General features: G+C 37.8%; 1 protein-coding gene across 13 annotated transcripts in view; it reads right to left on the reverse strand.

Moving 5' to 3' along the window:
* APC (APC regulator of WNT signaling pathway) overlaps positions 1–15,358 on the reverse strand; it is a 135,353-nt gene that overhangs the window by 29,420 nt on the left and 90,575 nt on the right. For 12 of the 13 annotated variants that reach the window (XM_073802401.1, XM_073802399.1, XM_073802398.1 and 9 more), the window contains one exon: positions 7,462–7,566. The exons of the other annotated variant lie outside the window; for it this stretch is intronic. In XM_073802401.1, the coding sequence (XP_073658502.1) occupies positions 7,462–7,566 (105 nt within the window). The remainder of the gene's footprint in view (positions 1–7,461; positions 7,567–15,358) is intronic. 13 annotated transcript variants of the gene reach the window in all.

Below are 15,358 nucleotides of genomic sequence, written 5' to 3' on the forward strand. Positions count from 1 at the left end.
TCAGAGGCACCCCTTCTGCTACCTGAGGCCCGTCCCTTCATGTGTGCTCTGGATCCTTTCCCTCCCCATTTCTCTTTGCTCTTTTGGACTTTCAATCTTTTTCTCTACTGGCTCCTTCCCATTACCATTCAAATATGCTTATCTCTCCTATTTTATAAAAAGAAAAATAATCTCTCAATTTTCTCTCAAATCTCTACTGTGTCAATTAATGGCCTTTTCTCTCTTGGGCAGTTCACACTCAGACTTTTTGAGTTAGCTAAAATTGCTCTCTTCTACTTTTTAACCTTCCAATTTAAACCTCAACTCACTCCAACATCACATGGTAGAGAAGAAAGCCAATGAAACGGCTCTTGCCAAGATCAGCACTGAAGTTTTTCTTTTTTTTTTTTTTTCTGCGGTACGTGGGCCTCTCACTGCTGTGGCCTCTCCCATTGCGGAGCACAGGCTCCGGACGCGCAGGCTCAGCGGCCATGGCTCACGGGCCCAGCCGCTCCGCGGCATGTGGGATCTTCCCGGACCGGGGCACAAACCCGTGTCCCCTGCATCGGCAGGTGGACTCTCAACCACTACGCCACCAGGGAAGCCCTGAAGTTCTTTTCTTGGTGAAACCTAAAGGAAAATTTTCAAGTCCTTACAGTCAATGGTGGATATTGTTAACTATTTCCTCTTTTGGAACAACAATGTTATTCCCTTGCTTTGGGATTTTTTTAGCCCAGGTCTTCATCTTCTCGTTCTATAATCACAGGGGATATAAAAATCTCCCATACCTTGAATTATCACATTTTTCACCCTTCCCTTTGATTCCAAACCCACTATCTAATAGCCTACTTGACATTTCTGCTTCATTGTCTCAGAATGAACATCTTGAAACTTAACATTTTTGAAACTAGATTATTTTCCTTCACAAACTTGTTCCTCATCTAGTGTTAGCACTGAAATGCATCACCATCCTTGTAGCTGCCTACGACAAAAACCTGGAAGTCATTCCTGACTTCTCCTTCCTCCTCAGCCCTCGCATCTGACACTAACCCTTATGGATTATAGTTTCTAAATCCTCTCAGATACTCAGATATTTGCTGACCAAATGACTCTCTCACACCTATCAATTCTTCCCTAACTCCCAGGCCACCATCGTCTTTCACCTAGACTACTGTACCTAATTTACCCAATCATTATTACGGTGTCAGAATAAATTAATTTGTAACTTCCTCTAGGATGAAAATCACCCTAACACTAGGTTAAGTGCTGTAGCGCTACGTACTTGCCCTTTCATAGTACTTAACACACTTTGTGGAAAATGCTCATTTGTCTTACTTCTAGATGATAAGTTTCTTGAGGACAAGGTAGCATCTACCTAGCCCACCACCACACCCGAGGGTTCAGAACAGCCTTGGCATAATGCAGATCCTTAGTAAACAGATCCTGAACAGTGATGAGTTTTATATTATCTTTCAGGTAAAAGGGCTGGGGGAGAAAGTTAACAGCAGAGTGAAAAATGGGCTAAGGAGCAGGGAGGTGGGGATAAGATGAATTGTCTGGAGGGGACCCCTCCAAGTAAATACAATTCCTTTTCACTACATGTTAGAATCAAGCATCTATCTTCTGATTCCCCTTTATTCACCCTTAAATATCCATTGCCATTACAGGCACTCAAATGTTTGCTGAGGGACCCTAGAAGGACTATGCCTGGCAGTTAAATTAGCACAACTGGGATACAGTCAATTTCAATTACACTTGCTGGGTTGGAACCCCTCTTCTATCCTCTGCTTGCTCACTTTACAAAGTGACTCAAAGGGGTTCACCATAAAGGTAGCAACAGTCTCCAACTCACCATGAAATCTGACATAAGAGGGGGAAGAAGCAACCACTCCCCTTGCCTTGCCTTTTTTCATACAAACTGTATTTGGAAGTAGTCAAACAGTAGATAAGGAGATGTTTCTCTATACAGAAATACTACAGCTAATTCTGTAACCCCTAATGAATTAATGGAGCTAGGCATTAAGTATCAATGGCTGTTAATACCACAAAATAGAGACAACCAGACATTTTGTGCTTCCTGATGGAAGATCACAATGCCATCTATGAAAAAGTCTTGTCCAAAAAAATGTGGGGGGGGGGCCTTGAAACCAAATCCGATCACATCTCTAGATCTAAATACCAATTTATAGGAAATACAGAAGATAGAGGATCATGTCAAACTTCACCATGGAGATGTTATCAGCAAAATCCAGACTATGGAAAACACTAGAAAACAAATAACTTTGGTTAGTCAACAAACATAGCAAAAAACTGAGAGACAAAGAGGAAACCTATAGATTAAAAGAGGCTTCAAAGACATGTTAACCAATCTCTGTGCACGAACCTTATCTGGCCCAAGTCAAATAAACTGAAAAATTATGACATTCATGAAACAATTGCAAATTTGAATACTGACTAGATATCTGATGCTACTAAGGAATTACTGTTAATTTCTTTGGCAGTGTAATAATGGCACTATAGTTATGTATTTTAAAAAACTGTTCTTTGTCCTTTTTCCCCAGGATTGCTTTAGCAATTGCTTTAGCAATTTCCCCAGGATTGCTTTAGCAATTTTGCTTTAGCAAAAATACATAACTATAGTTATGTATTTTAAAAAACTGTTCTTTGTCCTTTTTCCCCAGGATTGCTTTAGCAATTCAAGATTGCTAAAGCAATTCTGCTTTAGCAATTTAGCACAAAAGTCTTTTGTGGTTCCATATAAATTTTAGTATTATTTGTTCTAGTTCTGTGAAAAATGTCATGGGCATTTTGATAGGAATTGCATTAAATCTTGTAGACTGCTTTGGGACTTCAGACAATACTACAAAGCTACAGTAATCAAAACAGTATGGTGTTTGCACAAAAACAGACATATAGACCAACAGAACAAAATAAAGAGCCCAGAAATAAACCCACACACCTACGGTCAATTAATCTTCGACAAAGGAGGCAAGAATACACAATGGAGAAAAGACAGTCTCTTCATCAAGTGGTGTTCAGAAAGCTGGACAGCTACATGTAAATCAAAGAAGTTAGAACACTCCATCACACCATAAACTCAAATTGGTTTAAAGACCTAAATACAAGACATGACACCATAAAACTCCTAGAAGAAGACATAGGCAAACATTCTCAGACATAAATTATAGCAATATTTTCTTAGATCAGTCTCCCAAGGCAAAAGAAATAAAAGCAAAAATAATCAAATGGGACCTAATCAAACGTAAAAGCTTTCACACAGCAAAGAAAAACCAAAAAACAAAAAACCCATCAACAAAACAAAGACAACCTACGGACTGGGAGAAAATATATGCACAAATGATGCGACTGACAAACGGTTAATATCCAAAATGTACAAACAACTCATACAACTTAATATCAAAAAAACAGACAACCCAATCAAAAGATGGACAGAAGACCTAAACAGACATTCCTCCAAAGAAGACATACAGATGACCAACAAGCACATGAAAAGATGATCAACATTGCTAATTATTAGAGAAATGCAAATCAAAACCACAATGAGGTATCACCTCACACCGGTCAGAATGGCCATCATTAAAAAGTCTGGAAAGAATGTGGAGAAAAGGGAGCCCTCCTACACTGTTAGTGGGAATGTTAATTGGTACTGCCACTGTGAAAAACAGTATGGAGGTTCCTTAAAAAGCTAAAAATAGAGCTACCATATGATCCAGCAATCTCACTCCTGGGCATAAATCCAGAAAAGAGGAAAACTCTAATTCAAAAAGATACATACACCCCAATGTTCACAGCAGCACTATTTACAATAGCCAAGACATGGAAACGACCCAAGTGCCCATCAACAGATGATCAGTTTAAGAAGATACAATGGAATTTTATTCAGCCACAAAAAAGAATGAAATACTGCCACCTGCAGCAACATGGATGGACCTAGAGAATATCATACTAAGTTAGGCAAGTCAGACAGAGAAAGACAAATATTATATGATATCACTTATATGGGGGAATCTAAAAAATAATACAAATGAATCTATATACAAAACAGAAACAGACTCATAGACGCAGAAAACAAACTTATGGTTATCACAGGGGAAGGAGAAAAGGACAGATTAATGGTATGGGATTAACAGATACAAATAATCTGAAAAAAAAATTACCGAATCACTTTGCTGTATAGTTGAAACTAACTAATGTAAATCAGCTATACTTCAATTTTAAAAAAAGTAATCTTAGACACAGAAAACAAACTTATGGTTACCAAAGGGGAAAGGGAGGGAGGGATGAAACAGGAGTATGGGATTAACAGATACACACCTCCACATATATAAATTAGATAAACAACAAGAATTTACTGTATAGCACAGGGAACTATATTCAACTTCTTGTAATAACCTGTAAGGGAAAAGAATTGGAAAAAAATATATGTATAACTGAATCACTTTGCTGTGCACCTGGAACTAACAATATTGTAAATCAACCATACTTCAATTAAAAAAAAGTATTCCTTTTTTAAAAAAATGTATTTGGTTGTGCCAGGTCTTCGTTGCAGCACACGGGCTCCTTAGTTGTGGCATGCATGTGGGATCCAGTTCCCTGACCAGGGATTGAACCCAAGCCCCTCGCACTGGGAACACAGAATCTTAACCACTGCACCACCAGGGAAGTCCCCCCAAAATGTGTTCTTATCTTTTGGAAACACACAGTGAAGTATTTATGCAATAAATGATGTCTGGGATCTTTTCCAAAAATAAAATGGGAGGGCAAGTAGATAGGGTACATGTAGATTACTATACTATTCTATCTGCCTCTGTATATATTTGAAATTTTCCATAATAAAATGTTTAAAAACACATTACTAGCAGCAAAAAAGGTCCTCCTACCATTTTCTCTCTTTCCCACTCTTTGTTGAAGTTCATTACTACTTACTGGTTATATCACTGGAGATCTGGTTCTAAACATTAAACAGAAAAGCTGAGGATCAATTCATAAATGAATTACACACACAGTTATATACTAAGCAAACAGGGATCTGATCTGTATAATTTACTTTTAGCTTTCTCTTTTCATTTAGCTTCTAGCGGAGATTAATCACAGGTCAAGAAACCTTATTTCTAGAAGAGATGTTAGTCATTCCTTCCAACCTACATGTATTTATTGTTGTTATCTACTATTTATCAGGGATTGTGGGGATATAAAAATGGATAAAACTGGGAAGGATCTTTGCCCTTCTGGAGCTTACAGTCTACTGGGGAAAAGAGAAATAATCACAGAAATAAACATAAAACTGCAAATGTGGTCTGCAAAGGAGAAGAACAAGCTAGGACAGCCTTTAATAATGGGATGTGAACAGTTCAAGCCTCTTGAGAAAGTCATGCTTAAGCTCAGACACATATAAACCAATGTTAACTGAGTGAAGTGGGATGAGAAGAGCACTACATGGAACAGGAACAGACGGTGCACAGGCTGCAGAGGAGAAAGCCCAGGAAAGGTGAGGTCCTGAAAGCTCAGCGCAGCAGAGGTGCTGAGAGCAAAGTGTGACATAAAGCTAACACGCTGGGAAGGAGCCAGATTATACAGGTCATAATAAAGGGTTACCTTATTCTAAGAACCAAGGGACGCCAACAAAGGATTTTACAAAGAGGGTGATTTACTCATGTAAAGATCATTCCGGCAGAGTGGATGTGGGGAGGAAACCAGGTGAGGTAGAATGAATTTCCACAAAGTGGTAGAGATAAGGGCACCAGGAAAGGAGCTTTGATAGATCATGCTACTGTGACCCTGAGAGTCAAAAAGATTATTTTCAGTTTTCATTAGTGTCAATGGTTTTTGTCTCTGGAGAAAATAATAAAACAAAGCAAATGAACAAACCTCAAGCAGCTGTCATATGGGTAGACCCTACTAAGACAGGTTAAAGGAATCTTGGCATAACTGAATCACAGTCCCACAGATGTATACCACTCATCTTACATTAGGATCTGGGAATAGCTGTAGCATCATTAATTTGATCTTGTAACTTTGCTATGATTTTATAGCATATTGAAGTTTTACATTTTTATATAAAACCTACTGTTCCTTTCTCTTATGGTTTCCTACCCACTTCATGATTATAAAAATTCTACCCTCATTTTCTTCTTATCTTTTAGTATTTTTATAGTTTTCATTTTTGACATCAAATCTAATCTACTTAGAATTAATTTTGATGTAAGCAGTGTGATAAGGATTCGATCTCTTTTTTTAATGAATATCCAGCTTATTGGATAGGTGAGGCGTTAAAGTATATAATAATTGGAATACGACCCAAAGCACTAATAGTGGGTCTAATCCTAAGCAAACAATTCTTTTTCTATCAAAAAGACAGAACTTTTCTTTTTTCTATGTAATTGTAGGAACACATATTGTTCCCAAAGAATTCCCTAAACAATACACAAAGAAATAACCCAAATGTGCTATTTAAATATAATTTCCCTAATTTGCCATCTATAGAGTTTTCTCCACTACAGTGCTCACCAGTAATATTAAAATGAAGTATCTTTTTGTTTTAACTCAGTAAAATAAATTTAAGTACTCAAGTATGAGACATTTTAAGCTTTAAATTTCAATGAACTAATAGAAGCAGGCTCTTTTAAAATAACTAGTATCATTAAAAGTAACCTACAGACACTAAGGGAATATTTTATATCAACAGTAAGAAAATTTCCTTAAAATTAACTTAGTGAAATTGTATTTAAAAAAATGATTCATTTACAACATAAAATATTCATTGAAAAAATGTGGAGAATACAGAACACTCCAAAGAAAAATACTGTCATAGTAGGATGCATTCCAATAAAACTCTAATAGAAGACTGATGGCAACGTAACAAGATAATAGTTCTACATTAAAAAAAAAAAATTGACGTCTATAATTTTGCTAAAGATGAAAATAGTAAACATCATTAGGCTATATTTCTACTCTGTATGAGCATTAGAATCATCTTTTTCAGTGATAGGATTTAAATTTCTAGATTTATGTAACCTTGAAGTGCAACATAAAACAAGAACTATAAGTTCTTATGGCCATTTTTTAAAAACATAAAAATGTCTTTGCAAAGAATGCCACAGAGAAAGAGCAAACCTATTCAAATACAAGCAATAATAACTAGGTCAAATCACATATGACCAAAATGCAGCTTAGTATTTATTTTTCAAAAAAATTCTTCTCACGCAAATCACTTCAGGCTAAAACAGAGACATACAATTTAGAGCTATAAAATATACTTAGAAATTTTGAAAGCATTATTGTTAGATATAATAAAGAAAAATGACATAGAATTTTGGTACCGAATTCTTCTGGAGATATCCATTCAAGACTAAGAAAGTAGATAAGATTTATAGATCTTTCTGAGAATCGTCTCACTCTGTATTCCTTTTTAAATATTTAAATAGTTAATTAGAAAAAAAATTAAGAAAATAATTTATTTACCTGACCACTACCCGAAGTTGCCATGTTGATTTCTGCCACTCCTTGACTTTCATTCTGTCGCTCAGCTTCATGTGAGCCGGCTTCATGCTTGCTCTGAGATGACCTCTGTTAATACGGAGTTAACATCATTACATACAAAAATGGTGTATGCTTTCTTAGCCCAGAGCTTTCCTTCGTTCTTGCTTTAAAGCTTTGAATGCCTCAATTATACAGGTTTACAAAAGCATGGAACTGCACTTTATACTTCATCAGCTCCAGCAGGGTTGACTGTCGACTATTTCGGTAAAAGGAAAGTGAAGTGTGTCCCTCGAGCATTAGAGCCACACAAGACAAAGGATTTTCTGAGACTCACAGAAACACCATCCTCCACCAGCTGTGCTCACATCACTATCAGGGATATAACCCAACTAGAACAAATAACTGTCTTTTCCGCAAGGTCACATGGCTCTGGCGTTTACTAGAGCTGCAAATATAAGTTAAACTATTAACCTAAGGTTAAAAACACCTTCTGTATAACTATGTTTATACACAGAATATATAAATACATCTTCTGCTAATAAAAGTCATATGAAACCAACAGATAAATTCTTAAGATTCTGATCTGAAAAAGACCAAAAACCTTTTTTCTAATGTAGCCACCATCTGCTATGTAAAATGAAAGTGACAGATTATATCCAGTAAAAGCAGTCATTTCAAGAGAGATTATATCCAGTACAAAGCAGTCACTTTGAAAAAAATATCACCGTAGAATCAAAGAAATAAAATAACTTTTCCATTATCTTTTATAGAAACAATCACAAATGTGCCTGCCCTAGGAAAATGATAACGCAAAAATAAAAATTACACTTTAAAAAATTTGACATAATAGTGGAAAACTGTATTGCAAAATGGCTTCCACTAGAATTTCTTTAAACATAAAGCTTTCCTAGACCATTTAAGATGTGACTTAATAATTTACCAATATTTCCATCAATAAACTAGTGTAAGTTATATATAGGCAAAAGAGAGGTAGTCTCGATAATTCAGAAGCAGAAGAAAAAATATCACCATGGGAAAATTACACTAAGAAATTCAACAAAATCAACAAAAGTAGAGAATACAAAATCAATCTAGAGACAAAATGAATCAAAAACCACTAAATCGGGCTTCCCTGGTGGCACAGTGGTTGAGAGTCCGCCTGCCGATGCAGGGGACACGGGTTCGTGCTCCGGTCCGGGAAGATCCCACATGCCGCGGAGCAGCTAGGCCCGTGAGCCATGGCCGCTCAGCCTGCGTGTCTGGAGCCTGTGCTCCGCAACGGGAGAGGCCACAACAGTGAGAGGCCCACGTACCGCAAAACAAAACAAAACAAAACCCACTAAATCCACTAAGATTTGACACTAACATAATTGAAGACGTCAATATAAGAGTACTGAGTATCTGCCATGTTGGTTACTTTCACTAGATGCTGGGGAATACAGCGTTGGCAAAACCAGACACTGCTCAACACACTCTTCAAGCTTCAGTCTAGTCAGGGATGCTATCAAATAATGAGAGAAATGACAATAGAGTTAAAACTTTGACAAGTACTCTGAGGAAGGGTACAGGGTGCTGTAAGGATATACACCAGAGGGATGCCATACGTTGTGGGGACTTGGGGGGAAGAGCTCCCTTAGGAAGCGTTGTCTGAACTGACATCTAAATACAAACAGGAGTTCTAGGAAATGGGATGGGGATAGAAGGTGAAGGTTTTAGGTAAACAGAAGACCATATGCAAAGAAACTGGGCTGGGAGGAAACATGGCTTGCTCTAGAACATCAAAGAACTATAGTGTGAAGAGTAGAACAGAAAGATGGTAAAAACAAAAACAAAAACAAAAAACTTACTGATTTTACTGAATTTAGTGTGATTCTCAGATGGCACTCTTGCCCTCACATAACTAATACCAGTAATACTAACAGGAAAAGGTGCGTGTATTTTGAGTTTTTAAAGTCAAATTTAAAATGGTCTAAGTAGGTAGGAAAGAGAAGAGACAAGTTTGGAGACTATGTATTAAAGTAGGTATTAGATAATGGTACTTTACACCTAGGGAAGCAGTGATGCAGATAAAGGCAGTGGAGACAGAGGTAAATCTGAAAGACTACATGATAGATTGGATATGGCGAGTGGAGGAAGAGGTCTGGTGTCAAGAATTACTCCTGTGTTCCTTAGCTCACACGACTGAATAATGATGGTACCATTCACAGAGATAGGTAATACTAAAGGAGAATGAGGGTATTTTGGAGGATGTGGGGCTCATAAGGAGGACTTAGGAGGAGAAGATCATTAATTATGCTTTGGATATGTTGGATTTAAAGTGCCTTTAAGACAACTAAGTAGAGATGCAGAGCAGGTACACAGATTTAGGAGTCTGGAGCTTAGGGCTAGAAAAATGAATTTGAGAGCCAAAAGCATATAGCTGGTGAGTAAAGCCCTAAGTATAAATAAGATGGTCTCAGGGAGGGAGAAAAAATAAAGAGAAAAGAGAAATTTGTCTTAAGGAATGCGTATGAACCAAAAAAGATGCCAAGAGTGTAATATTTCAAGCAACAGTGTTCAGTAATGTGGAAAGTATCAAGATGAAGACTGAAAATGTCAATTTAATTGGCAATATGGAAGTTATCAATGATCCATTTCAGTGAAACTATGAGAATAGAGACTAGACTGGTGTGTGTGAATGGTGGGGAGGAAATACAGACTTGGAGTCTAGAAACACCTTTGGAGTGAAGATTAGGAAAAGACAATGAGGACGGGAAGGGGACAGATGAAGAACAGTTGCAGGGAGAGGTGGAACTGAGGAAGGTTCATTTTCTATTTTTAAAGATAAGACTCGAGCATGTTTAAATTCCAATGAAAAGATGCTACAGAAGAGAAAGAAGATAAACATGTGAGAGAAACGAGGTAAGAGTACAAAGTTCCTGAGAAGGCAGGAACTGAAAATCCAAAGCACAGGAAGGAAGGCAGAATGCTTCCTGGTAGGAAGGAGAGAGAGCTCTGACGATAGCTACTGTTTTCTCTGTGAAGGAGGAGATGAAATTATTAGAAGGACAAAGATTAGCAGACATCAGAAATAGTCATTTCCAGTAGAGAGAGAAGGGCGAATCCAGAGAAACACAGTAGGCCTGCAGAACTGCCAGGCCCAACTGATGATGGTGATAATGATGAAAATAATGAAGTTAAAAAAAAAAATCTAATGTTTGTTATGCACTGATCACTTGGCACCTATTGATTTATTTAATCCTTACATCAACTCTATGAAGCATGTACTATTATTATCCCCATTTTACAGATGAAGAAACTGAGGAGGCACAGATGATAAGTACCTGGCTTTAGGTCACATACCTAGTAAATGGCAGAGCCAGAGCTGGGATCACAACCCAAGCATTCTGACTCTAGAGCACAAAGTAATATTTAACACTTACTATCTTTAGTTTTCTTTACTTATTTACTTCCCTTTATTCTTTCACTGATCCTAGGCTACAGGCCTGTCTGTGCTCTTTGATCACTATCTAAAACTACTGCTAACACTGAGAACAAAGAGATTGTTTCTGATTCCTTTGAAAGAATAATCCTATCTAGTTTCCTTATTCCCATAGTTGCTGGACACCTTCCCCAGTTTTCTATCCTAGGACTAAAAAAATTAAAAAAACAAACAAAACAATTTTGTTGAGGTATTTACATATCTCAGAATTGGCCCACTTTAAGTGTATGGCTCAATGATTTTTAATAAACTTACCAAGCATCACAATACTCCAGTTTTAGAACATTTTCATCACTCTAAAAAGATCCCTTGTGTTCTAAAAGAACCCTTTATAGTTAATCCCAATTCCCACCTACAGCCTCAGGTAAATATAAATCTACTTTGTCTTTATGAATTTGTCTTTTCTGTACATTAATTATAAGCGGAATATGTGGACTTACGTGTCTAGCTACTTTTATTTAGTAAAATGTTTTTGAGGTTCGTCTCTGTTAGAGTATGTGTCATCAATTTGTTCCTTTCTATTGCCAAACAGTATTCCATTGTAAGGGTGTACCATATTTTGTTTATTAATTCACCAGTTGATACACATTTGCATTTTTCTACTTTGGGGCTATTGTGAATAATACTGCCATGAACATTCAAGTGAAAGTCTCTGTGTGGACATGTTTCCATTTCTCTTAGATAGATACCTAGAAGTGGAATTGCTGTGTCATACGATAATGGTACGTTTAATACTTCAGGTGACTGCCACACTTTTCAAGTGGCCAAACCATTTTAGATTCTCAGCAGCAATGTATGACGGCTTCTATTTATCCATAACTCTGCCAAAGCTTACTGTTTTCTTTATGATTACAGCCACCCTAATGAGTGTGAAGTGGTATCTCATTGTGGTTTTAACTTGCATTTCCCTAGTGACTAATGATGTTGAGCACATTTTCATGTGTTTACTAGCCATTCCTATATATTTTTCTGGTGAAACGTGTATTCAAATCTTTTGCTTATTTGTAAGTGTGGTTGTCTCCTTATTAATGGGTTGTAAGAGTACTCTGCATGGGATTTTAATAAATATTTCTCACTGGCTATTTTCTAGAGATTGTTAAACCATGCCATAATTTACCTCACAGTTTGCACCCTTCTGAGCACCCCCCACCCCCAAATGTACGAGTTTGCCAGTAAAAAACCTGTCTGAAATGATACATAAGAAAGTGGCAGCACTGGTTGCCTCACATATCCTTTTGGAACTTTTGAGATTTGAATCATGTGTAATAATTACATCATCTGAATTATGTTCCACATCTAGACCCTAAACCAGAGTTGTCAGCAGGTAGGGCAAAGACAGTGTTATAAGATGCTTCAGGGGCTTCCCTGGTGGCACAGTGGTAGAGAGTCCACCTGCTGATGCAGGGGACGCGGGTTCGTGCCCCGGTCCGGGAGGATCCCATATGCCGCGGAGCGGCTAGGCCCGTGAGCCATGGCCGCTGAGCCTGCGTGTCCAGAGCCTGTGCTCCGCAACGGGAGAAGCCACAACAGTGAGAGGCCCCCGTACCGAAAAAAAAAAAAATAATAATAAGATGCTTCACGGTAGAGAAATTATTTAGCAGACATCTTTTCTTTTCTTGTCTTCACTGTATGTGACCTAATTTATGAGTATCTGATTCCCAGTTTTCTCTATTTTCAAGCTTCTCTCTCTGATCTATATTAGAAAAATGATAATAATGGAATAAAGAAACATGAAACAGCAAAATTAGAGTTTTCTTTCTCGAATAAGACACAGCACCTTCTTTTAGTTTTCATTCACTGAATAAATGTAAACATTTTAGACTATGAATGATATGACCATTATTATAACAAAAAGAAACAAGAATTAGATTAGGTCACAGTGGTAGACAGTCAGCCCCAAATCCAATGATCTAAATAAAAATCTGAATACAAAAAACACAAACAAGCCCCCAATCTGCCATAACCTTATAATTGTGCTGGAAAATGAATTGTTATTAACAAATGACAATTTTTTTAAGGAATTTTCAGAGGCCAGAAAGTTGGTAAAATTTGGAAATATACAGACAGGGAATATGTTACACCAAGCAAATGATGAAAGAAAGAAGGCCAGTGCAGTAATACTAATAGCAAACAAAATAAAATTCAAGGTGAAGAGCATTAAATGGAATTAAGGAGGGCTGTTTCATACACATAAAGGAGTCAATCAAATAGAAAAAATGTGAATATTGATCTAGAAATAGAAAAAAAACCCTGCTGATGCAGCCAAATAGCAATAATCAGAATATAAGAAAGATGTGGAGGGCTTCCCTGGTGGCGCAGTGGTTGAGAGTCTGCCTGCCAATGCAGGGGACACGGGTTCGTGCCCCAGTCCAGGAGGATCCCACATGCCGCGGAGCGGCTAGACCCATGAGCTATGGCCACTGAGCCTGTGCGTCCAGAGCCTGTGCTCCACAGCGGGAGAGGCCACAACAGTGAGAGGCCCGCGTACTAAAAAAAAAAAAAAAAAAAAAAGAAAGATGGTGGGAATAAAAACTAACTATAACTAAATAAGCTAGAAAGAAGCAAAAGCTCAAAGCATAAAATATCAAAAAAGAAATTACAGGGCTTCTCTGGTGGCACAGTGGTAAAGAATCCGCCTGTCAACACAGGGGACAGGGGTTCGAGTCCTGATCCGGGAAGATCCCACATGCCACGGAACTAAGCCCACAAGCCACAACTACTGAGCCTGTGCTCTAGAGCTTGCGAGCCACAACTACTGAAGCCCGTGCACCTAGACCCCGTGCTCCACAACAAGAGAAGCCACTGCAATGAGAAGCTGATGCACCACAACAAAGAGTAGCCCCTGCTCGCCGCAGCTAGAGAAAGCCCGCATGCAGCAACAAAGACCCAATGCAGCCAAAAATGAATAAATAAATAAATTTAAAAAAACCCCACAGTGCTGCTCAATAAAAACAAAAGCTGTCTCTTTAAAAACAATTTAAAAAATAGAGTGTAGTTAAGTTTGATCAAGGAAAAAAAAAACACAGCTGCACAAGCCTCTTAGATAGCCTCAACCACCAGAGGGCAGACAGCAGAAGCAAGAAGAACTACAATTCTGCAGCCTGTGGAACAAAAACCACATCCACAGAAAGATAGACAAGATGAAAAGGCAGAGGGGCTATGTACCAGATGAAGGAACAAGATAAAACACCAGAAAAACAACTAAATGAAGTGGAGATAGGCAACCTTCCAGAAAAAGAATTGAGAATAATGATAGTGAAGATGATCCAGGACCTCGGAAAAAGAATGGAGGCAAAGGTCGAGAAGATGCAAGAAATGTTTAACGAAGACCTAGAAGAATTAAAGAACAAACAAACAGAGATGAACAATACAATAATTGAAATGAAAAACACACTAAAAGGAATCAATAGCAGAATAACTGAGGCAGAAAAGCAGACAAGTGACCTGGAAGACAGAATGGTGGAATTCACTGCTGCAGAACACAATAAAGAAAAAAGAATGAAAAGAAATGAAGACAGCCTAAGAGACCTCTGGGACAACATTAAACATAACAACATTAGCATTGTAGGGGTCCCAGAAGAAGAGAGAGAGAAAGGACCTGAAAAAATATTTGAAGAGATCATAGTCAAAACTTCCCTAACATGGGAAAGGAAATAGCCACCCAAGTCCAGGAAGTGCAGAGAGTCCCATATAGGATAAACCCAAGGAGAAACACGCCGAGACACATAGTAATCAAATTGGCAAAAATTAAAGACCAAGAAAAATTATTGAAAGCAGCAAGGGAAAAACAACAAATAACATACAAGGGAACTCCCATAAGGTTAACAGCTGATTTCTCAGCAGAAAGTCTACAAGCCAGAAGGGAGTGGCATGATATACTTAAAGTGATGAAAGGGAAGAACCTAAAACCAAGGTTACTCTACCCAGCAAGGATCTCATTCAGACTCGATGGAGAAATCAAAAGCTTTACAGGCAAGCAAAAGCTAAGAATTCAGCACCACCAAACCAGCTCTACAACAAATGCTAAAGGAACTTCTCTAAGTGGGAAACACAAGAGAAGTAAAGGACCTACAAAAACAAACCCAAAACAATTAAGAAAATGGTCACAGGAACATACATATCGATAATTACCTTAAACGTGAATGGATTAAATGCTCCAACCAAAGACAGGCTCGCTGAATGTATACAAAAACAAAACCCATATATATGCTGTCTACAAGGGACCCACTTCAGACCTAAGACACATACTGATGGCAAGTGAGGGGCTGGAAAAAGATATTCCATGCAAATGGAAATCAAAAGAAAGCTGGAGTAGCTATACTCATATCAGATAAAATAGACTTTAAAATAAAGAATGTTACAAAAGACAAGGAAGGACACTACATAATGATCAAGGGA

The sequence above is a fragment of the Tursiops truncatus genome, chromosome 3 (genome assembly GCF_011762595.2).
Source record: "Tursiops truncatus isolate mTurTru1 chromosome 3, mTurTru1.mat.Y, whole genome shotgun sequence".
Taxonomy (NCBI): domain Eukaryota; kingdom Metazoa; phylum Chordata; class Mammalia; order Artiodactyla; family Delphinidae; genus Tursiops; species Tursiops truncatus.